The sequence below is a fragment of the Bombus flavifrons genome, chromosome 14 (assembly GCF_040668555.2).
Source record: "Bombus flavifrons isolate JBK064 chromosome 14, iyBomFlav1_principal, whole genome shotgun sequence".
NCBI lineage: Eukaryota > Metazoa > Arthropoda > Insecta > Hymenoptera > Apidae > Bombus > Bombus flavifrons.
The window spans coordinates 5,134,629-5,158,154 of NC_138455.1; the positions used below are offsets into that span (position 1 = coordinate 5,134,629).

At 33.6% G+C, this 23,526-nt stretch overlaps 7 protein-coding genes and 1 non-coding gene across 15 annotated transcripts in view; 4 read left to right on the forward strand and 4 right to left on the reverse strand.

Annotated features, from left to right (window-relative positions):
* Positions 1–10,082, reverse strand: part of LOC138186766 (uncharacterized) — a 32,011-nt gene extending 21,929 nt beyond the window's left edge. The window contains exons 1-3 of the mRNA XM_069126935.1: positions 9,947–10,082; positions 8,356–9,214; positions 7,958–8,005 (exon numbers count right to left, since the gene is read on the reverse strand). Of these exons, the coding sequence (XP_068983036.1) occupies positions 7,958–8,005; positions 8,356–8,634 (327 nt within the window). The 5' untranslated portion in view covers positions 8,635–9,214; positions 9,947–10,082. The remainder of the gene's footprint in view (positions 1–7,957; positions 8,006–8,355; positions 9,215–9,946) is intronic.
* Positions 1–23,526, reverse strand: part of drk (growth factor receptor-bound protein 2 drk) — a 155,987-nt gene that overhangs the window by 87,347 nt on the left and 45,114 nt on the right. The gene's annotated exons all lie outside the window — the stretch shown is intronic.
* On the forward strand, positions 10,033–11,003 carry mRpS16 (mitochondrial ribosomal protein S16). The gene is made up of 2 exons (XM_069126953.1): positions 10,033–10,164; positions 10,529–11,003. Exons 1-2 carry the CDS (start codon positions 10,042–10,044, stop codon positions 10,823–10,825), a joined length of 420 nt encoding a protein of 139 aa, XP_068983054.1. The 5' UTR covers positions 10,033–10,041; the 3' UTR covers positions 10,826–11,003.
* TRNAI-UAU (transfer RNA isoleucine (anticodon UAU)) lies at positions 11,127–11,220 on the reverse strand. The gene is made up of 2 exons: positions 11,183–11,220; positions 11,127–11,162 (listed from the first exon to the last, which is right to left on the reverse strand). It is a non-coding gene; the product is annotated as a tRNA-Ile (tRNA).
* LOC138186769 (uncharacterized) lies at positions 11,425–12,642 on the reverse strand. Its single transcript, XM_069126949.1, has 4 exons — positions 12,522–12,642; positions 12,226–12,436; positions 12,020–12,149; positions 11,425–11,944 (listed from the first exon to the last, which is right to left on the reverse strand). The coding sequence occupies exons 1-4, from the start codon at positions 12,638–12,640 to the stop codon at positions 11,523–11,525; spliced, it is 882 nt and encodes a 293-aa protein (XP_068983050.1). The 5' UTR covers positions 12,641–12,642; the 3' UTR covers positions 11,425–11,522.
* Positions 12,895–14,179, forward strand: LOC138186880 (protein POLR1D). The gene is made up of 3 exons (XM_069127145.1): positions 12,895–13,086; positions 13,213–13,329; positions 13,571–14,179. The coding sequence occupies exons 2-3, from the start codon at positions 13,307–13,309 to the stop codon at positions 13,776–13,778; spliced, it is 231 nt and encodes a 76-aa protein (XP_068983246.1). The 5' UTR covers positions 12,895–13,086; positions 13,213–13,306; the 3' UTR covers positions 13,779–14,179.
* On the forward strand, positions 14,801–16,587 carry LOC138187110 (pentatricopeptide repeat-containing protein 2, mitochondrial). Its single transcript, XM_069127591.1, has 5 exons — positions 14,801–14,994; positions 15,187–15,710; positions 15,786–16,079; positions 16,264–16,368; positions 16,441–16,587. Exons 1-5 carry the CDS (start codon positions 14,913–14,915, stop codon positions 16,585–16,587), a joined length of 1,152 nt encoding a protein of 383 aa, XP_068983692.1. The 5' UTR covers positions 14,801–14,912.
* GluClalpha (glycine receptor alpha 1) overlaps positions 17,571–23,526 on the forward strand; it is a 37,141-nt gene continuing 31,185 nt past the window's right edge. For 2 of the 8 annotated variants that reach the window (XM_069127754.1, XM_069127753.1), the window contains exons 1-3: positions 17,572–17,780; positions 20,998–21,065; positions 22,144–22,265. In XM_069127754.1, the coding sequence (XP_068983855.1) occupies positions 21,007–21,065; positions 22,144–22,265 (181 nt within the window). In that variant the 5' untranslated portion in view covers positions 17,572–17,780; positions 20,998–21,006. Of the gene's footprint in view, positions 17,781–19,723; positions 20,567–20,997; positions 21,066–22,143; positions 22,266–23,526 lie in introns of those variants that run through there. The other 6 variants (XM_069127758.1, XM_069127759.1, XM_069127755.1 and 3 more) reach the window with 5 other exon arrangements.

The window sequence follows — 23,526 nt, forward strand, 5'->3', positions numbered from 1 at the left end:
CGATTATCACCGCTCTCCTTAATTAAAGTAACACGTTTGACATTTTTTTCATTTTTCGAGATACGTATCCTATGTTGAAACGTTCGAAGTGCTCCGCGCGTTTCACATTTTAAGTAATGTTATATTATACAAGCCGTTACGAAATAATGACTGTTGCGAAACAATGTTTTAAATTGAGTGAAGAAAAACAAAGATGGCACAGATGATAAGACTTCAATTTTCTTCGTTTTTGAAATGATAGTTAGGAGTTTTACGTTTTCGTTTTAATTGCGGAACACGGCCACCCAACCGTTCAGTGTTCGCCGATAATTCATCGTTCCTAATGCTCGTCTCTGGCTTTTCTTATTTCTTCGCGAATATTAATGCTCCTTCAGCTTCCTGAAATACAGGAAAATGGAAAATGGACGCGCGAGAGGGTGTTTCGAAATTCCGAAAGTGCAATTCTAAAAGATGATTTCCGCGTTGTGAAGTGATCGCGTTTCAAGCTTCTCTGTATGATACGGTTCTCCTTATCCGCCACAGCATTGCAGGCTGAGTGATTAGAGAACAATTTGCTGACTACAATTGTCAGCCGAACAATTCTATTCAGCGCGATCCATCGAGAACGCAGAGGCGGTTTCAGGAGCTTGAACTCGAATGCTCGTACTGGGAGAACAACTTCGTCTCTCAGCGAATCGAACAAATCAAAGTCTATACTTGCGTTAAATTATTTGGTAAAATACATCGTCCTTTAGTAACGATTTATAAGTGTCAAAGATTTGAAAAATGGAAGGCAAGAAACTAATTTGCTAACCAGATCTCTTAATAGAAATTTCTGTAATCACAGAAGCAGTTAATTAAACATCAACTTCGGTTCGATTGATCTGAATCCATGCAAATGTAAATATAATATATTTTTAATAGCAATGAAAAGCAACAGGTTAAAAATAGAAGATGTTTAAATAGAGCAGTTAATGTAACTTGAAGACATTATTGCACGACGTTATTCTAATTTCAAGACATTACCGTAATTTCATATTCGAACATTGTAAACTGATTAGAAGCGTAGTGCTCTTTTTTTAAAAGCTTCACTCCGTTTTCAAATGGAGGAAGTTGCCCGATCTACGTATAATAATACGATGTCTAATAATCGTTTTGAGTAAAATACGAGCAACAAGATCGTAACTGGATCGAGAAGATTATATAGAATTATACATAAAACATAAAAGCCTTTTTTCACTTGGCCTATCCTACGCCAAGCAAATAAACGATAGATCAAAAGAGAAACAAGATGTTCGCCAATTATTTCAAAGACAGTTTTGCTAATTTTGATACTGTTTCCATTACCTTACGATATTGGCTGTTCTAAACTTTCATCATATCCCTTTCACTTTGGTTACTCTGTTAGCAGGTAGAATATACGTCTTATCTTCTAAAAAATATGCCGAATACCAGGCGTACGAGGCGGCATGCTCGGAAGTAAATTCTAATTACTGGAGCATAGTAATTAAATCTGCGCTAAAGAGATTGATCATAGATTAGAACCACCTCCTGTTAGGAATTCTAATCGCTTCCTTCGCATCCTCAGAGCACCGTACACATTTGTAAAGATGAAATAAAAATGAGAAATAAGAAATAAAAATACGAAACACGAAACAACTAATTAACAGGCCCGAGGAAACTAACGTTAAGACTATCAAACTCCACCAATGTGTGTACTTAAACATATATATCAAAACAGGTACATTTTTATCAAAAATTCCTGCACATTTTTAACCGATTGCAAAAACAACGAAATACGAAACTTAATGTTTCAACAGGTTTAACATGGTTCTAACATAGAAGACGACATATTTACGACGACATTTCCACGGTCAATCGCAGTACCTGGAACACCTGGCAACCGTCACGTTCAAGCATAAATACTTAAGTAAACATAAATACTAAGTAATAAACGAAACAGCCTAAATCCTCTAAAGCTATTTCCGAAATTTCCGGACCATCGGTAACTTGTACTTAAGAACTCCAGTAATTTCCTTTGAAATTACCAGTCTATCTTGAAAGCGGCAATTAATCAAACACTGTCCTTAAACTTTTGCACAAAGCTGTACCGTTTGAACGAAGAACCGTCTATTGGCAAACGCTTGGACACGACCTAATCCCTACCCAATCCATAGAAAGGATCAAAGAACAACGGTCGAAGCCTCTGCAATTCATCGACTCGTACAAATGGTTCGTGAACGAGGCTCTACGTTATTTCAGACCAGTTTCATTCGGGTGCAATTATCTCAACGTGACAGTGACAAGGCAATAAGTGTGCACAGGTATAATATAGTTAGAGTATTCCAACGTTTCGAGTATTGCAATAAAGACAAGCTGAGGATTATCGAAACTGAGGTGGTGGATAACCAACTCTCCGCCAACGAGATGAAATTGAACGGATTTTTCAATTTGGACGAAATATATTACTCATTGGTGTGCCTGATAGCTGAATAACAAAATTCCTAATAACTTCTGATATTAACAATAAATATACTAAGAAATCATTCTAATGGATTCAATTCCTATTAAATTTACATAATGAACTTAATTGTTTTAACTCCATTCGAACGTCAAATCTAGGAAGCTAAAAAGCTACCTCTCTACTACCTTCTACTAGAACCAAAACAAACTGTGACAAACCACGTCCTTCCGATCATCCACGATACTCTAAAGCCACTCGCTCGACAAATATGTAACCATCGAAATATCTCTACTACCGTCTGCTCAAACCGAAACAAACTTCGTGAAACCATGCGTTATCCAATCCGCAAACTTCCACTTTCTTAACCTTCCAGTGCATCCATAGTACCCGAATCTCGAACCACTAAGCAATAAATCCAAGCTTTTCTGTCTAGAAGCGTAACAAAATGCAATAACAGAGAACGAACGGCAAAGATTGTAAATTGTAGGCAAAAAGAGAGAAAAATCAGTGGCAAATAGATGTCGCTTGGAATCATCAGCCGGCAACGACCGGAAGAGTTTGATTAATGGTTTGTTCATTAACGAGCGGCGCAGATAGAAGAGGTAGCGGGAAAGGCTACCTAGTTGTCCACGGCTCTGGAATAATGATCATCCTGGAAGGACGGCGAGTCGGGACAAATTATCGTGTACGCGACAACGATACCTAACTCGTGCCCTGTGCACGGCTACTTCATTAGAAAATGCGTGCATACGGACTATCCATTATAGAACGATACTACTCCCCGTTCCTTTCTCGTCGACCAACTCTATCAGCCAACCAACAGAGCCACGCTTTCGCTTCGTCTACAATCCACAGTGTTCCTGCTGAGAAAATTCCCGTAATCCGCTTGGCTCCAGCTCTGCCTTCCTATCTTGCGTTACGTACCAGTGCTCCAATATTAAACTGATACGCAAGAAATCTTGTTTTTCCAAAGGTCCAGTTTGCCAGCTGCGTGTAATCTTGGAAATTTTCGTTCCCTGTTATATCATTATACCTAGCAGCATACCGTATTCATACGGATTTTTTAATATACGACACCGTTGGATGCGGAATGAAATCCAAGTTTTTGAAGTATCGTTCGGTGCTTTCGAGGCAAATCATTTCGAGGCATATCATTTTACATTCCGTAAGTTCAGCTGTTTATGCCCAGAACTACCTCCCTTTTTACAGTCCTAGACTTTTAGCCTCGGATAGATAAATTATACAACAGATTTGTTGAAGCAAATTATTACGCATTTATACGGATCTTCTTAATAGTATAGGGTGCAAAATGAAGTGGACATTTTTTTAGATGTTACCAGATATTTTCCAAGGGAACGTATTTCTCCGCTTTTAGTAAGTTGAATCGCTTATGCACGAAATTAATTCTTCTGCAGTCCTGGGCTTTTAGTCTCTGATAGATTATACGACAGAGATAGATAGTTGTAAGATAGAGTCGTTGAATCAAATCTTTGGCTCATCTTCCGATAAAATAGAACGTTTCTCGGTGTTATATCGTGACGTGCAAAATCACACCGATTTTTTGGACATTTATTCAAGCTCTTTGACAGTGACGAATGCAAAATGACAAACGCGAAGAACACACGTCAAGGAAATATCTGTGCCGGAAAGAAAAATTACGCGCGTTGCACTTTGAACCGTCGGGAATATCGCTTGGGAAATGTGAACTTTCTACGAGTGCTCTGACATCGAATAACGAGATCCTTGGAACTTTCACAGTCCAGATCTTTGTGCTTAAAGTTCCCATTAGAAAATCGTCGAACATTTCCACCAGCTTCCTGCCACGAACGTTATCGACTTACATCGTCAAAGATTTCATTACTCCTGAAATCTTAATATCCTACCCTTAGCAATCCCAGTCACATTCGACGTTACATCTTGTATGACTTATGCTCCATATTAGGCAAATATCTCGGTACCGTTTTCTGCAAAATTTCGTCTGTCATTTGCATATTACTTAATCAGATGTAGAACACGATAGAACAATTCACGAGGTTGTTCCTTCTGGAAGCAAAGATACGTTTACGTTTTTAAAAAGATATAACGAGAGAGAGAGAGAGAGAGAAAGGAAAAAGAAACAAACGAACCGGCTTTGTACAGCTGTTAAAAAAGAGGATTTCACGGGAAAGGAAATGAACGGGTAATTTTGGTAGACGTGTGTACGTGCGTGCACCTACATCCTGGTGGTCACGGCATCGAAAAAGAGCAGGATGGTGACGTCACAGAAAAGGAAGCAACGCGTGTACGGGTCATCGTTGTCTGAATACGTATATACACGTGCAACGAAAACCACGATTTCACGGGCGTACACTTGTGGACAAACGTACAAAGCTACCAACGAGTGGTGTATATCTCTACTGATAATTACGGAAGGGGCTCGAGCGAACTTCCGCTCAATAAAAGCTACCCGATCTCGACAACGCAAACGCCTCGACCGATGTACTTGCGTATAAGAGCTTATACGAAAGCATAAAGTTTTCCTGAAAACCGGAACGGATTACTATGTACCGAGCATTAAAATCATCGATCATCCAGGTAGCTATACAAACAAAAACTGTCAAGTTGTACATCCAGAATATATTACGGTGGTATTTCTGCAGGTTGCTATTGTAACTACAGCTGTTTACTGCTGGTGCTTTCTTTTTTATACCTGCAATGAACATAACTTTTAATATTATAGCAGCAATATACGAGAAACGAGAAATTTACTATTACGACCCTGCAGATGTTTGCAGGTTTCTACGACTGCAACAGGTATAATTTCCTAAATCTGTGCATATCCTTGAGAATATAACAGCCTGTGTATAACAATATAACAACCATATTTCTAAGCAATTCTACTAGGAAAGGTAGGACCTCTTAGGTTCTTGTGACAATCGTACTCGACGATTATACGACGATTCTGCAACTATAAACCGTACACGACTGGGACAGCTTTCTAGTAAATCTGATAACCATATCTCTGATAAAAACATTCGTATACCATCAATGGACAATACAACCAGTCGTTACTTGAAAACGTTTCTTACGACAATAGAAATTACTATTCGAGCAATTTTCTATGTTATGAGAGATGACTCGTTGCGACTAATTAAATCCACCTGTGTGGTTAATACCCCAGAGAAGATGAAAAAATACGGCGTGTCGTTCTGAAAGAACGAGCATGACCTTGAAATCTCCTGCACCTTCGCTGTATGTATATTCGTAAGTTACGTTCTCCGGAACGATAGCCTACTTTTTCAGACTAAACCCAACAAAGATTAGCTAAAAATCTGCATGCCCGCGACAAGTAGAATTCCTACCTCCTACGAGACGTAGGAAAGTGGAAGACGCGAAATAAAATTACTACAATTAAAATTCGAGCAATAAATAATAATAGCATAATGCGTTGCGCCGATACTGAAAGTTATATCTTCGAAGATGAAACTTGCACTAGAAAAGCCAGGATTCGTGATTCCTTACTTTTTCCGATAATAAATCTACTTTTTTAATTACGTTAGAAATGTTGTTAATTACATTAGATATAGTACAAAATGATTGGAACACGGAATCGACGAGCCGCGTTACGATGAACATGAATGGCGCATGAATCACCGGAAGTCCATGATATTTAACAGTAATAGAACTTTCATTAACCGGGAAAGCATGCATCGCGATTTTATACTTAAAACGCAGGCAAAATGGAATAATTAATCCGATCGTTCTTTCCCTATAATTGAATTGTGCCGGAAGTTTTACATTCTGCGCGACATTGACCGTGTGAAACTAGCTCAAACCATTTTCATCGATCAAACTGGTCTAACTAGGTTTGCTACTTGCATTATTCAAGCGTTTAATTAAATCTTGCAACGAGACCAAATATTATAATCGTTGGCAAAATTCCAATCAAAAGGGCAGCACTACAAGGATATTATAAAAATATAATAAATATTCTAACTGTTTCTTTTTTCATAATTCCTAGCCAATTTCTATAGTCTTAGGTTTTAATCACTCCCTATAAACAATTTGCAAGTGGATTAAGAATTTGAAACTGTAGCATTAGACTGAAAATAGCAAAAATTTCAGTGGAAAAAATGAAGATTATCAGGTGAAAAACGCAAAAACAATTTAAAAATTCAATGGGTTATTTAATAAGCCAATGCTGGCTTACTAATGTAACGAATAACTAACTGGTGGAATATTTTGATGATTTTTGCGAAGTCTATGCGATGAATATCTTGTAATTTCTAGATTTTCAGATTGATTTCAACTTTTGCCAATATAATCATGATAATCGCATCCCAATACAGTGCTAACGAGATTCAAAAATCTTTCCTATTACGCACATAATATATATTCACCAAAAATGTCCATCACTGTTCAAATACTTTCGTGAGTCACTAGATCTACGAATACTTTCCAATCGGAAAATAAACACGAAATGAAACATAAATAAATTAGAACGGTGAAAAGACGCGAGAACAAGAATGAATGATATGTATTATACATATTTCCATTAACTGGATAAAAATATAGAAGATACAGTATACTCTCCTATAAATGTACTATAAATCTAAATGTCGGTCTTTAATCTTCTAACAATAATTTTCTATAACTGCTCGCATCTTCTCGTGAGTCACTATACCTACTTCCGAATATCAACTTCGAACAGTCGATGGTTGTTAGGACAAAATCTAAAATATTATAAGCTCTTATATAAGTTCAAAAGACGATAATAACCGGGAACGCGAAAGCGACAATTCTCGGAAGATGCGGACAACGGTACAAAACAGAAATGTCAAAATAACTGAACTGACCTGACTACCGGTTGGTCGCGAAACATTCAGGCGGCGAGCCGATTTATTTTCAGTATTGCCGCGGTATCGTTTCCAGTTGGGCAGCCCTCTATTTTCGAGCCGGCAAAACGATTCACGCTTTTCGAATTGTTTCGCAGAAACAATCGAAACGGAACGATATCGGTTGAACCGGACAAAAAGTTGCTCTTTCAGGTTAGAAAAACCCGGTCACAGTGCTGCCAAATTGCAAAGCTAATACCAAAGTAATTTGATGCGCATGCGCAATGTGGGACTCTCTGTTTCTTAAGTATTTCTATACAATTTTTATGCAAATATATTACAAATGAATAGATGTTTCAGGCCTAATATGTACTTATTGGCGTATAAATTTGTATAGAAATAATCGTAAAACACCAATTATTATAATCTGCTTATTATCGTCATGGTAAAGTATATGTATTTAGTAGAAGATAGAGAACCGACGCGCGAAACAAACTTTATTACTAAGTTACTTTCGTAAAGTATTGATATTATTGGTAGTCTATGACGAGTATTATTTTTTAAATAAGATGCGATAAAGTGAAAACCATAACTTTAGAAGAAATACAATAGTATCGAAACTTTTTCTCTGTAAAACACTTTTTTATAACACAACGCATAAAATTATGCTATAAGAATAGAAGTAATGAAATAAACTTACAGCTTTCAGCGTCTCCAGTTCGCTGATATCCGCCGAGGATTGAACAGGCTATAAAACAGGAAACATAACGTTAAACCCAAACATAGATAAAAAAACAATTACTAAATTAATTCATAAGTAATTTTAATGAATTTATCTCTGGTGTAATATGCACGACGGGCTTCTAACAATCGATACAAGAGAAGATTTATGTAACTAATAAAAGACAATATCTCTATACTAGAACTCGATGCTTCACATAACGCCTTATTATACATAACAAATAATCTATATTTAACGTAATCCATACTCCATTTCCGTTCAGGAAAATATATCTACTTATGACGAAAATACATGACATAAACGATTTGGTTGATGAGAGGTTTAATAAAAATTAAAAAAAAAAAAAGAATATTTACCTCATTCGTTTTCCAAAGGTTTGGAGAGTCCTTCTTAAAGGCGTTATTATCCACGACGGTCGTTTTGTCACTTCCGAAATTGAGGAGGGAGAAGAAATTATTGTTGTTGCCATTGGTCTGTGTATCATCTTCGTCGGTCGTGTTGTTAAGGAGCTCGTAATTCAGCGATTTAGATTCACGGCAATTGGTCACGAAAGAACGCGCAAAGTTACTTTTGAAGTGGTTCAACGACACTTCACTTCCAAGTGCGAATTCCACTTTCGATGTATTGGAATCCATGATTCCGGATTTTAACAAATCTCGCGATCGTTAACAATAAAAAAAATCAACCTGCTCTCCCTGAAATCGAGGTTATTCCCTTTCGAGATATAACCTGGATGCAAAATGACTACAAGAAAAAACGGTCTCGTAGCGCATCCCGCGAATATCGACGAACACCATTAACCGTTGATTATAATTAATAATTCTAGACTCCTAATTATCTTGCCGGTTTTCACTTGTTTTCCACGGCCACGTCGTTTTATATATAAACATCAATAATTTGATACTTTGTTACGCGAAAATTGAAAATTATATTGGCAGGAATACTAAATGTGAATTCATTGATTAATTCAAGATTATTGTATGCAAGGAAGGATATATGATTATAGAGAAACTTGTAACACCTCACACTACCGATGCACACAGAACGCCTGTGCATGTCAAACTGACAACGAAACCATTCGGTTGAACGGATTCAAGTCCTAACCTCACCCCTCTATTCCAAACATTGGAAGCATCTGTAGGGATTCACGTGTTGCACATGCGCTGACCCAAAAACTGTACACCATTCGATTCATCCTATAAATTATCCTTCTACCTAAATTTCCTACGGAAATTTTATAAACAAAACCTCTTCGATATAATTAAATACAAGTTGTAAATATGAATAACAGCATTATTATGATTTTTATAATGATTAAGATTCATTCGTAAATTCGTTTATAGTAAATTCTATTTATGAAATATGTTGAAATCTCTTTTGAATTATTTTATGAATAGCTAGAAATTCATGCAAATTTTTTGAAATATGAAATATAATATAATATTTATTATATCAATTGTTTTAGTTAATACAAATACGTTAGCGGCAGGTAGCACTAAGCACTGATCTTCGTTATAATATTTATTATATCAATTGTTTTAGTTAATACAAATATCTTAGCGCCAGGTAGCGCTAAGACACTAATCTTCATTAAGACTCCTCTCTCTACATTAAATATTTTTTATGGTTATTAATTAATTTAATTGTAAAAAAATATTAATATTTTTTTATTTCTGTATAGGGATACTAATCATTAAAATATTGTATTTAAAATATATATACTATACTTATTTATTAATTTCCATTAAATACTTTTGTAAATAGATGAATATTTATTAAAATTAACTTAAATAACTCTCGTTTTGAATATTAATTTCTTTTACTTGAAGTAATATTGACTATCGTAATAATTAATTAAATGTACTATCACGTAATATTCTAATATACATAGATTTCAAATTGCTGATGTCAAATTCATATCTCAATAGGTTGTCCAACTAATCGCACCTAACATAACCTCCAATGATGACCTAAAGTCTTTTACGTGACAGAGTTGTAATTTTGTGTTGTAATATAACTTGAACTGATAAATATTTAACGAAATGCCACGTTTACCATTGCATCCCTCATCGGGGATTGGTGTGAATGCTTTCTATCCTAGATCGATACGATTTGTTCGTTATGGATGTGCTAACAGACCTTTTTATCACATTGTTGTTATGCCTGTAAGTTTTCACAAATGATTTTTAATTAAAACTACAACCATACTACTTTTTAATAAAAAAAAACATTATTTTATGTCCGTTTACTCACCTATATAAACATATAACTTTTCAATATGTTTTAATTTTTCTATTTGTCAGTCGCATTTTTTGCTATAATTGAGTTTTATTATGATTTCTTTTTTAATATATATAAGTTACCAAGTAAATGGTAGTTATTTACATTGTATATAACGTTGTTTCTAATACAATAAATTACACAGACTTGGTTGTTTACATTTCTATAAATAAAATTCTTTCAATGAAACTTCTTGATAAACTCACTAATATAAATCTATAAGTACGGTGTGAACTAATTTCATTTCAGACTAAAAGTGGACAACATAAACCCCCGATAGAACAACTAGGTACCTATGACCCTATGCCAAACAAATACAATGAAAAATTAATTGCTTTAAATTTTGAACGGATACAATATTGGTTGGGACAAAATGTCACAGTATCAAAACCAGTAGCAATATTGTTAGGACTTTGTGGTTTCTTTCCAATACATCCAAGAACATATATGAAAGCATGGAGAAATCGAAGAAAAGCTGCAGAAGAAATTGAAAAAAATAAAAGTGGAGAATCAGAATCGCAAACAGAAACAGAGGCTACAGGCTAACATATTTTAGTTATTTTATTTATATTATATATTTAGTATGTAAACAATGTATGCATTTGAATAAAATTGTTACTAAAAATAAAATGTTAAATTGGTTTAATAGTACATTAATAAGAGCTTAATAGAGGACAAAGTATGCAATAAAGTATGAACAGTACAAATAAATAAACTTATTAGATTTCTGTCTTAATACATGTTTAATATGATAATTAGTGGTATGTAATAATCAAACATAAAAGATGTAAGATATGTTTTACATGTTTTAAATTCAAATATTATGAACTTAAACATAAAAAAAAATTTCCCCAGGTGAGGCTCGAACTCACAACCCCGGCATTGCTCACAAATTTACTGTCATATAAGTACCGTGCGCTAACCGATTGCGCCACTGGGGAGTTGTACTTTGCAATTTCTTATTTACATATATAAAGACATTAATCAAAAATATTGATCAAAATAGACAATAATTGTTAAATACATCTAAATACGAGTATTAAAAAGATGTTATGTCACGAAAAAGAACAATTTCACTAATTCCATACTTCTTAACATAACCTGTACATGAAAATATGAAAATGTTAAAATTATAATGCACCAAATATATTTGAAATAAATATTTATTGATCCTTTATTATCATACATTATCCGACGATAGTTTATTCAGTAACGTTTATAATAGTTTAAGTTTAAAAAAATATTATTCCATATCATCATTAATTTCTGACTGATTACTATCTTCATACATGTCAATAACAGAACATAGATCATCCCATAAGTCAATGACATTTTCTTTTGTAAGGTTTGGTTTGCAAAAATTTTGCAGCAAAGATTGATTTTCTTGTGCAAACTTTGCAGTAAGATGAAAGTGCTGATTACATATATTATCAGTTTTTTCAGGATTTATGACAAAATGATGCTCCATTTTCCAATACCGCTCCGAAAACAATACTGACCATTGAAGTATTAAATACACCTGCTTTACGTTTTCAGTTGAATGTATATATACTAAAACTCCCCCATTTTCTTCTTTACACTGTTTACAACTTACATACTTCCCATCATTCAACTTATCAAGTATCCTTTTTCTTACCATGTTTTCTTCACTGTATTGTGAAATTGCTAGAAAAACAAATCTTTAATGTTTAAGTACTACTTTCTCGTGTTACACATAAAATCATATAACTTGTAAATTACCAGATGTAAGAAGTGAAAAGTTTTTCATTCTAGTCATATTTTGTACCCAAGATTCAATCTCCAACATATAACATTTATCAATATTTATAAAATGACATGTTATATCACAAATTTCAAATTCTTTTTCATCCTAAAATAAAGCGGAAAAATAATACATCAAAACAATGTATTTTATTATAGAGGTAGCGTTATTTTGTGTTATATACCTCCAATTGTACTGTTAACTCTATATATAAATTTAAAGCTTTCGTTTTTAAACAAGTTGTATATTTATAGACATTATCATGTAACCATTTCTTATCTGTATCTTTAAATGTTATACCAGAGACTCCGCCAGAAACATTACATAGTGTATGTGTATATTGTCCTTGTAATTTTTCTTTTGTGTTATTACCAGATTCTGCAGTCCTTGGCAAACTAATTTAGAAATAATAAAAATTAATATCAAGGATATAATAGATTTGATATAGAAGGATAAATTTAAGTATAAGTATAATACAACTTTAACATAACAACTTCTTGTTGATTTTCCTGTTCTTTTAATTTTTCAACTAAGTTCTTTGCTTTTGCAACAAGCTCATTTTTTAATTTATTTAACGCAGTCAATTCAGGATCTTCCATCATCCTAAAATAGAATTAGATTTAAATTATTAATTAACTGAATATTTGAATTTGTATAATAAATAGATAATTTTATTTGATATATTTTTAAAATAATGTGCATTTAAAACAATTACATGCAATATTCTCTAATACAATTACATACTTATAATTTATCAAATTCATGTATTTTTATTTTCAACTATTAAAATTACTTAGATGTAAAATTTAAGAAATGTATTAAAAATATGCTAGAATATAATTTATCATTGCAGATTGTAGATAGTATCAATCTAATATTTTTGCATTCAAGTTATTAAAATATTATAAATGAAATATCACGAATGAAAATATATAAATATAGGAGGTATTCGTAAGCGCAGATAACTTAATTTGTGACATAGACTTAACCTTAATTTATACGAACATCTGTTGTTTATGTCAACACGGGAATAATGTCCATAAAGGTAGTATAATTTTATTTTTATTATAAATTTACGTGATAACTATTTGTTTATTTAGTATGTAACAAGAAGAATATTGAAAATCTTTCTACTGTCTGTAACGAACAATAAAATTCATTGTTTGTTAAGGAACAATTTCGTTCGTTTGTGAAAGATATAAATTAACGAGAAAGTTCTCATGTTTTGCGTGCAAGGGTTGAGAAAATTGTAAAATATTGAGAAAATGGATGATGAAACATTAAACAGGTGAGTTTAGACTTCACTTTGTTCATGCTTGAATACAAAGGTTAACTTGTATTATTTGCATATGTATTTCATCAGAGATAATAGGACGCTTTCAGGATCATAAAATAATGACAATAATGTAAAACCTGACATAATTGGTTTGTTGAGAATTAATAAAATTATTATATTTCAAAATACTTGCTATAGTCTGTTTGTTGAACTAATTTAGGATATAATATAGAATATATAATTTGATTTTTAGACTTGCAGTTGAGGCATTATTAGAAGAAGCTAAGATTGGAGCAAAAAGAGCAGAAATAATGGGACCCAGTGGATGGATAAAACCAAAGGAATCTATTAATAAAAGATTTCTTCATTCAACATTACGTAATGTTGTTCTTTCAAACAAATATCAATTAAAAAGAAGAAGTGAGAAAAAATTGCATATATCTGACAGTACATTAAAGTAATTTTTATTTTTTGCTCTTAGTATAAGTATTAGTTCTTTGCAACATTCTTTACTGTCCTTCTATTAATTTAGGATTAAATCATTCAGTATCATGAAAATCTATGTCATTTAGTACCTATTAAGTAATTGTAAGTTTCATTTTAAGTTGAATAAGTGTAATATTAAAGGCATTCACTTAAATATAATGAAAAAGAATTAGTCACCAACGATAGTTAAAGTGATGGAATAAATTGATACGGATTTAAAGATGCTGAAAATTGTAATTAATATAAAATTTGATAAATACAAGTAATCGAAAGAGAATTTTATGCATGAAAGTATTACATAACATAGCAAAATGTGATGTAATGTAATGTACAATGTAAAGTAGCAATCAGGACTGAATAAATAAATTATAACATATTCCTTGCATTAACTTTATAAAAATATACAGCGTAAATTAATAAGATAAAATAAATGTTAAGAAAGAAGAATGAAATAAAAAACAATGCTAGAAAATGTAATTACTTATTTCAGAAAACTATAAAGTTTTAACTACTGATTAATTAATTAATTTAATTGTCTCGTTTAAAAATGTTTAGAAATGCTAAGTTAGTGGACAAAAGTCATTTTTATGAAAATTATCTTAATTTTTACGTGTTATATGTATCGTATTGCATAAAAAGTATTGATTCTAATTGAATACAACATGAAGTAAATGATCGACTAATTAGGACCAATTTATTTTAGAAATAGAGAATTATTTTATATTTTACGAAAATATAACATATTTTAAGACAAATTATAGTCCAAGCAAGATATAAGTTCATCCAGTAAAAATATTTTATTTATTTATGAATTTGATTTTACTTTTCAGAAACTGCTTAAAACAGATAAAATAATCGTTTTATTACATTAAAAAGTGATATAATTGTGATAACAGAGCATCAATTATACCTCAATTATACTATTGATCATAGTTGTCCATAAAATTGGAAACCACGTGATTTTCTCTACTATCACTTCCGTTATAATAGAGAACATCGGCCTTTTACGTGCTGAAGCGTGAGGAGTGGTTGATAATTTGTTCGTCCGGCTTTGTTACTATACTGACATAACTGATATAAAATATAAAATATTACTTGTTCGTTAAACTATGGCGATCAATCTTCGAGGACTTTGTAGATTAAATATTTCTCTGGCAAATAATGCATTTTTTAAGTATAATTTTATAAATGGTACGTTATATTCTTAACCTAAACCTGTACTGCATGGACTTAAATTAGAATAACGAGTTCAAAAATTACCATAACGCAAATTTATATGAGAGAAGAATGGTTTCAAATATTAATATTAATATTAATATTAATTCTAAAATAAATAAAAGATTTCCGGAGTTGATTTTTAATAGTACTTTTTTTTGTTTGTAGTTGGGGTTCGGTTCTTGTATATGGAACGAGACTTAGGCATAACAACGTATGAGAATACGAGATACGTATTTCGCAATCAGTTTATGACGATAGAAAATACATTTCGTGATAAAATGCAGGAAATATGTCAGGATCAGAATGGAGTGGTATATACAGAAGATTTAAAAGCAATGGTACATTTGGCACAAGCTACTGAAAGTGATATGCAACTGTTAAAGAGTATGTTAGTGAATTATATTCATAATCAAGAAGACAAGAAGTTTGGTAAATACATATTTGGACCAGTTGTAATGAGATTGTATTATCATTTGAATCAACCACACTATGCCTTAGAGGCATTTGATAATGATATATTGAGAGAAAGCTTTGATTACCGCACAAGTTTCCGCATTTTAATGTGTTTGTTATATAAAAATAATATGTACAAAGAAATGAGAGAGACGTACCAGAAAGTTATAGATAGGTGTGGTATAGAGCTCATTGGGAGCGCTAATGTCTTAATGTATGCAGGATGTCTGAAGGAGGTACTTTTTAATTAGTAATTCTATATTATATTAATTAATATTTTAGGTTTTTAGTTAATCACATTTTTTATTTAGGGTACTCCAGAGGCACTAGAATACTCATTACATCATTGGAAATGTCAGTATGATAAATTAAAGCCTTCTGTAAGAAGTTCTTCTTTGTTATCATGTTTAGCGATTAAAAATAATAAACCTGAAATAGCTCTGGACATAATGGGTACAATACCATTGAGCAAAGTTATGAGTGTTAAGGGTCTTAAAATGTTGGCATATGCGAATTTGGGACGATATATGCAAATAATTCCTATCTTGAAATATGGATTAGAACAAAATAGTGGTCGTATTAGACCTCAGTTTTTTGCTGATGTGGTATGTAAAATTTTATTGTATTGTAAAAGTTTATTGCTGTAAAGTTAATTTAATATCGGTATTTATGTGCATTGTTTAATTTGTCCTGTTAATTATTAGTTTTGATAAAAACAGGCCTTACGTAATAATTATAGTATGGGTTTCTCTACATTCTTCCTTACATTGCTTTATATTCGCCTTACAGATATATGAACTGGAAGATAAATTGAAGACAGAAAATGTAGAAGAAAGTAACCAACTACTTGATTTAATAGAACAAGCTAGAAAGCAAGATATTATTCAATCCTCTGTAAGTTACAGCAATTTTGTAGAAATTTATAATTATACTTTGTAATTAATGTATAATTTTTATTTTTTTAAGTGTACTTTGGAAGAATTTATACTGAAGCCAATGACGTTCATGCGCGGACCCAAAGGAAACGTAGAAGACAGGGAAGACAGAAGGAGATTTAGAAATCGTCAGTCATACCAATCACAACAAAAAACTGAATTTAAAGATTATATGTAATGCATTTTCTTAATTCCATAAAAAATTAATTACGTATGATTTTATCAACTTTGTTAATGAGGAATATTTTCTATCAATTGATTCTGCAGTCAAATTGTATCCTTGATAAGTAATATATTTTATCATTTTGTTGTAGTTACTGTGTAGAATGTAATTCTATGAAGTAAATAAAATAAATTCAGAAAAATGTAAAAGACTGAAGCACGTGTTGTTTCTTCTTTATGCATGTGTTCATGAAATTGCTAGCAAACTTTTTTGTAGGTCACAATAAAGTATATCTTGCTCTTAAAATTGCATTTTATGATGTTTATGATGCTGATGTTCTACGTGATAATACGTTTACATAAGATGAATTTATATACACATACGTAGTTTCTATGATCTACTATTATATTTGTCTTACTAGAATCTGCGATAATCGAAAAATTATTTTTAACGATTCAAGGTACATTTCTCTTAAAAAATCATTAGAATAATCAATAATTAATCAAAGCGTTCTATATAAGATACATCGGTGCGATCAATCGATATAAACGATCGAATTCGATTTAGCTTTCGGAAATTTCGATATCGTTCCGATATTGATCGAACGAAAGTATTCTTTTCATGAAATTCCGCCGAATAGGTCTGATCGTCGATAACGTGCATTTTGGAAATGATCAGGAAACATTCGGGAAAAGAATATGGAAACCCTTGTTTGTGGTAATATATATGATTCTACCGGTACGTGTGAACATGTCAATTGATGCGGTCATGTTGAAAATCATGATATTTGAAGACAGAAGAGGTACGAGTGTCAGACGGACGGTAGGTGGGACATGTTAGGCGAGAATTAGTAGCGCTCGTGATGGTAACCGTACGAAACGAAGGAAGAAAAGGACGATGCATCATACTAGCTCCGTTGCGGCACGGGGTTTGGGGAGTCGAATGACGTCATGTTGCTAAAGCGACGCGGCAACGCTAAGCGTCTGCGTGGGTCGACGGGTGTCTGGGCCAGGATCAATAGCGTGCCAGCAACCAGGTAGTAGGTGTGAGTGTATGTAGGTTTCTGAACGGTGGCAGTCCAGGAGACGAACCTTCCGAGGTAGGACACTTCACGAGTCGAGTACAGTTCCAGTGTCGTACCAGAAAGCGCCATGCCAGTATCACTGCATCACGGAGCCCTCATTGCCTAGGATTATCAGCTTCTCCAGGTAATTACGACTTTTCTCTTTTCTCATATCGTATCGCTTCGTTTAGACCCTAAATTAATACCGGGTAATGACAATTTGCAAACGTATCCAGAGTGTTGTGTGCAGCAACGATTCGAGGCCACCACCCACGGCCAAACATTCCAAACGTCTCCCTGAAATGCATTTCAACCGATTATCCTCGTTAATCACCATGTACTACTGTATTAATTTATTTTACGATTGGCCGTGGCTGGTCCGATGTGAACGTTGAAATTTCTGCTTGATCAACCTTTTTCGTGAAAGGGAACGAGTCGAAGCCAGAACAAACGAAATTGATAGAAAAATCGGCGAGCAGAGTTCAATCTGGTCTGGTGGTCAATCGAGGTCGTAGTATAGGTCAACAGAAAGATTGACAAGGAAGACGGGGGAATATAGACAGGCTTAGATAGAATAGCGAAACGAGATGGAGCTCGTGGTGGGGATTGTGCGTAACACAGATATGGATCCCTCGACTTCTGCATGAATGTTGGTTGTCTAGTCGCTAGGAAAAACATAGGCTTGCTTTGTTATCTCGAACTAATAACTAACTCGTTACCGTACACCCTCTCTCGGTGGCGTCACTGGGGATGCCTCGTTACACGTTTCATCCCTGGCTATTACGTGCAACTTGAAAAGACGCGTAACCGAGAAACAAAAAAAAGAAGGAATAGGAGATCAACTACTTTCTATATGAGATATTTCCCGTATGAAATGGGACAACATTTTTTTCACCACTCTTTTACACGACGGTTTTGTAAAGCTCGTAAAGTGAGATGAAATGTGTCGAGCGGAACAAGTCGAACGTATTTTACTTGATTAAAATTAATGCCAGATGGAGGTGTTTAGCAACGGAGGGAAAGCAATTACTTAAAACACGTCCATGTATCCAGGATTTGTTTGATAAAGAAATTTATTCACACTCTTGCTTAAGCGCTCTCGAGAAGCAGCAATACAAACACGTTCCGCGCATACGTGTACACACATACACACACGTATATATGTATGTACATATATATATATATATATATATATATATATATATATATATATATATATATATATATATATATATATACAAACGCTTACGTATATGTATATGTATATATACACAACTCACGTATACTATATACACATCCGATGCTGACCTAATTCGTATGGAGTACCGTTCGCAGCAATCATTTGCCTTTCGTGTATCCTGTTGTCGCTTTCAACTTTCAGCTTCTCGCGCGATTTGCGTAATTAAATGGAACGCGCGATGCATCGCATTATTCAATCGACCCGTTCCATTTACTCTTTTCCCAAGAACAAGAGAGCTCGACGATATATAATAAATTACATGGAATTCACGAATTCGTCCAATTTCCAAGATAACGTTAATTACAAGCCGGATAATTCATAGTTTCGTCGATTCTCTTAATGAAAATCCATTTTTCGTGCTCGGTCAAACCCACCTTTGTCACTTTCTCTCATCCGACGTTTACTGCAAAGACTAATTACTAATTAACCGATTTTCAGTTAATAAAATCCCCTGCTTTCCCTCTCACCTTATTTACCGCCGAAGCTAATTATTAATTAAGCGATTTTCATGGAATGCAATTTCAAAGCGGTTTCGATGATCGAGAAGGAGGTTTTTCACTTCATGAAAAATCTATAGACATGTTCGTTTTTTTTTTTTTTTTTGAGGCTGTTTACTGATTAACGATACGTGCCTGTTTTCGAAAGTTCGTCGTTGTTTTCTCTTCGAGTTATCGAGCCGTTTACATTCGACGGTGATCAACGCCGTTGCGATTTTATGCGTGTTTGAGCGGCGAGGGAAACATCGATCAAGGAAAACAACGTATACACAGGCGGGGTGGCACGATTGAAAAACAAAGCTGCCTTAACTGTATGGTCACTTACGGTGTCTGGCAATGTAGTAGATCAGTGTGCGGCCAGACGCTCGCCCAGTAGAATCGGTCCGCGTAAAGTCAGGCAATATCCAGTTCTTCAAATATATACGAGTTTCTGTTCTCTTCCCTGATTTTCAAATAATCTCCACTCTTTTTGGAGGAAAGATCCTTATAAATTGCTAATCCTATTAAATTGCTGTGAAATACAGTCGCAGGATTTTTAAGTGTTTAAACAAAGTTAGAGCGTCTTATGTGTATCGTGTGATTCCAAGACAATGCCTGATTTGTTCGGTCAATCGTTTTATGGTGTTCTAAAAAAATATTCAAAGTCCTGATTAATTAAACATTGAAATTTCAATACTGTGATAATTTCGGGAAATAAAAATTAATTCTCAAGCATTGAGCAACAGTCAGACGTTGGATAGTTAATCGGTTGCAATACACATTTTCTGAGATTTTCTGATCCAATCTCTGTTAAAGGCTTCCAACATAGTATCGTAATTCCTGTCCGACGGTCGTTTATCATGTTTACAGCTACACGTACATATGTCTCTATAACTTGGCTTCGCTTTAAATAGGCAAATTTCATCGCGTCTATTTTCTGGAAATTATTTGATTTTTACTTGCTCCACCGTGATATAATAAATGTTAGCGTGCTCATAGAACTAAATTACGGATATTTATAAATATAATAATATATTCATGACTCTGCGTATTTGTGGGATAAAGCTGATAACCCGTTGATGTATACTTTTATTGCGCGTGAACCGTGTTCGAACCGATGCATATATTAAATTTTGTTGAATATTTTAAGATGAAGTTAATTTAAAATTCTCGTTAAAACCGAGCTCAAAACATTCCCGATTAAATTTATACGAGGTAATTAGAAGCCAAACTAGACAGTCGCATTTACAGAAAATTTCCTAATTCCGGTATTGGAATAGACATACGTATGTTTAATTTTCCAGAAACTAAATGATTAACTTCGATAGAGTTAGTCAGTTTGACTTCTACGTGGCTCGTATAAATTCCTAATAAAAGTTAGAAATCGAAATATTTATATTTTTCGATCGAATTGAAGATAATATAAAACTTTTTCTTCGTTTTAATAAGTCTTTTCTAAGGGGATCCAAGGGTAGAAAACATGCATAGGAATTATTTTATCGATTCAAATATTTCTTTTGTCAGAATTATTGCTATTTAACCTATTAGACCATACTTTAATCACGAATAAAAACATAAACGTCGACTTTCATTAACGAATTAAATTCTCTTGTAGCATTAAACAATGATTTATTTCTGCATTACAGGCTGCCGCAATGTGGCCTGGAGTATTGAAGTTATTGGTGTTACTAACATTCTTGCTACATCTATCAAGGTACGTTTCTCATCCATTCTTTACCATTCAAGCTTCTAATCGCAGGAATCGATATCTTGCATTTAATAAACAAACTAAATACTTTGGAAAAATAACTGTAATCCGTTAATTTAATAATATTATTGGTTAATAAATTATTATGCAGGAAGTTCCAGCGAGCAACGTTTAAGCTATTCGCGATCAGAATCAAATTTTCAACTTTTAATGACAAATTCCAGCTACTCAAATTTAAATTTTATTATCAATTCGAGGGCCAGAAAAACAATAGAAGTCTGAATGAAGATAAGGTTATGCAATCAATTAAATCTGTTACTTCCAAGAGTTGAAATATAGATTTTGCATCAATTTGGTGTCTAGAGAAATAAACAAAATTCTGAATAGATCAGTCAATACTACAATTTATAATTATAAATTTCAAGTTTTCATATATAAATAGATTGTAGAGTTTTAAGCACTTGTGGGAAATTTGAAGGTATAAGAATGCACACAATGCATGAGCCAACAGAAAATTCGAATCTGGAGAGACTCATATTATTGTACCAAGTTGTACCAAGGTCTAAAGGCAAACGAGCTCCAGACAGATTGCTATTAAGATTACGGGTAATCTTCAACTGGAGTTACATAACAAATATAACTTTGAACTTCTTGTAATAAGTCCGTCAATACATATATATGAACGTGTTCCCTAGAACATAGTTGAATTGTTATCCTTTCTGCGATCTCTACTTGTACTTGTACTCTGTACTTGTGCTTACACTGATTTTAATATAACCAACTATTACAATTTCATCCACTCGTTGCATTATTAAATACACCTACACGTTTAATCCACCTCAGATATATTATATAAAATATACAAGATAATCAAAGTAGAGTATAATACACGAAGAAAATTTCTATTTACATTCCGCTTCTTTAATTATGTTCATAAAAGTATAAAAGACGCATCAAAATGGGCATTCTACGTATAAGTTATAGATTAATTTGATGTCTAGAAGAACAAAGGAATTCAAAACAAGTAGCAAGACGATAGAATGTAAAAAAGATGTTATTTATATATTTCTTGTTATGATTGCAGATGTGCGCAGACGCAGAAAAAGGTGGTGAATTTCCGGGAAAAGGAGAAGGAAGTGTTAGACGACATTCTAGGACCAGGACGGTACGACGCGCGTATCCGGCCCAGTGGAGAAAATGGAACAGGTGAATATATGAATGTTCTTTTTTTACGTCCATTATTCCTTCCAGTCTTCCTTACCAAAAGAAAAAAAGAGAAAAATCGACCAATTATACCAACATTGTCATAAAGAAGTCGGATACGATTAAGAAGACAATGAAGCCTAAAAGTTTAGCTTGAATAAGCCTCGGATGAAAGGGTAATTCGTTTTGTCAACTGTACCGCTTACAACAGCTCTAAATGAAATTCTATGATACTCTGATCAGATCAAGAGTCCTGCAACTGGTCATCTAGCTGATATTTTTTCAACGAAATCACGGATTAATTAATGCGCTATTCTAGTCGTCATTAAATAGTCCATGTTTTTGTAGAGCAACTTGCAAATGATTTGAAAAGTTAGAACAAGTGTTTGAAACATTCTTACGTATATTCCAACGCGTATATTACTTTAATAGATACTCTGTTTCTTTAATAGAACTAGCGAACAGAGAGTTTCGAATTATAATGTATATGAATCTTATTATTTTTGTGAAACATTTTTTTTATCGAGACGCCTTCAAAATTCTGCATATTCTAAATTTGTGCAATCTCAATGTTAATTTCTTTCCTCAAACTAAAGTTTCATTTAGTTCTCGTTTCCTATGTATATATATATTCCTATGTATATATATATATATATATATGTCGGGGATGAAAGGACATCGGAGCCTTCCCCTTGGAACCCCGGGAAAATCCCTTAACACCGTAATCTAGATTCTATCATAGGCGTAATTAAACAATTGTCGTCTTTCGATCCGATTGTATTTGTTCAAGATTTGTGATAATGAGCTTGGGCTCGAGGCGATAGCCAGTCGCCGAACGTAGCCGCGGTCACGGGATGAACGCTTTGCCTAACAAAGGTATGAAGTAATTCTATAGCTCTCCTTAAAAGAAATATCTCTGGCGACACGCGACAGTAAACATTCCAACGGTCACTGTCCCGTGGCTCGCCACACGCAGTTCCTATTCTTCGAGTAAGATGATTGCCAGATGTCGATGTGTCTCCACAGTACGTGATCAGCTAGCCCGAGGGCCGTTATAAACACTAAGATCTAGTTATCTAAAGTCCTTCAAACAGATAAACAGTCTTTGTCCCAACTACGGGAAGATAGGGGAGATCTATTTCTTTCAACGAACGGCGTCTCCCACTAGCAACTTTCCCTCGAGGGCGGCTAGTATCTTTTCTAACCACCGATATGGAGATTGACCAATTAGCAGCAACGTTAATTATTTCCCTTACTTTCTGAA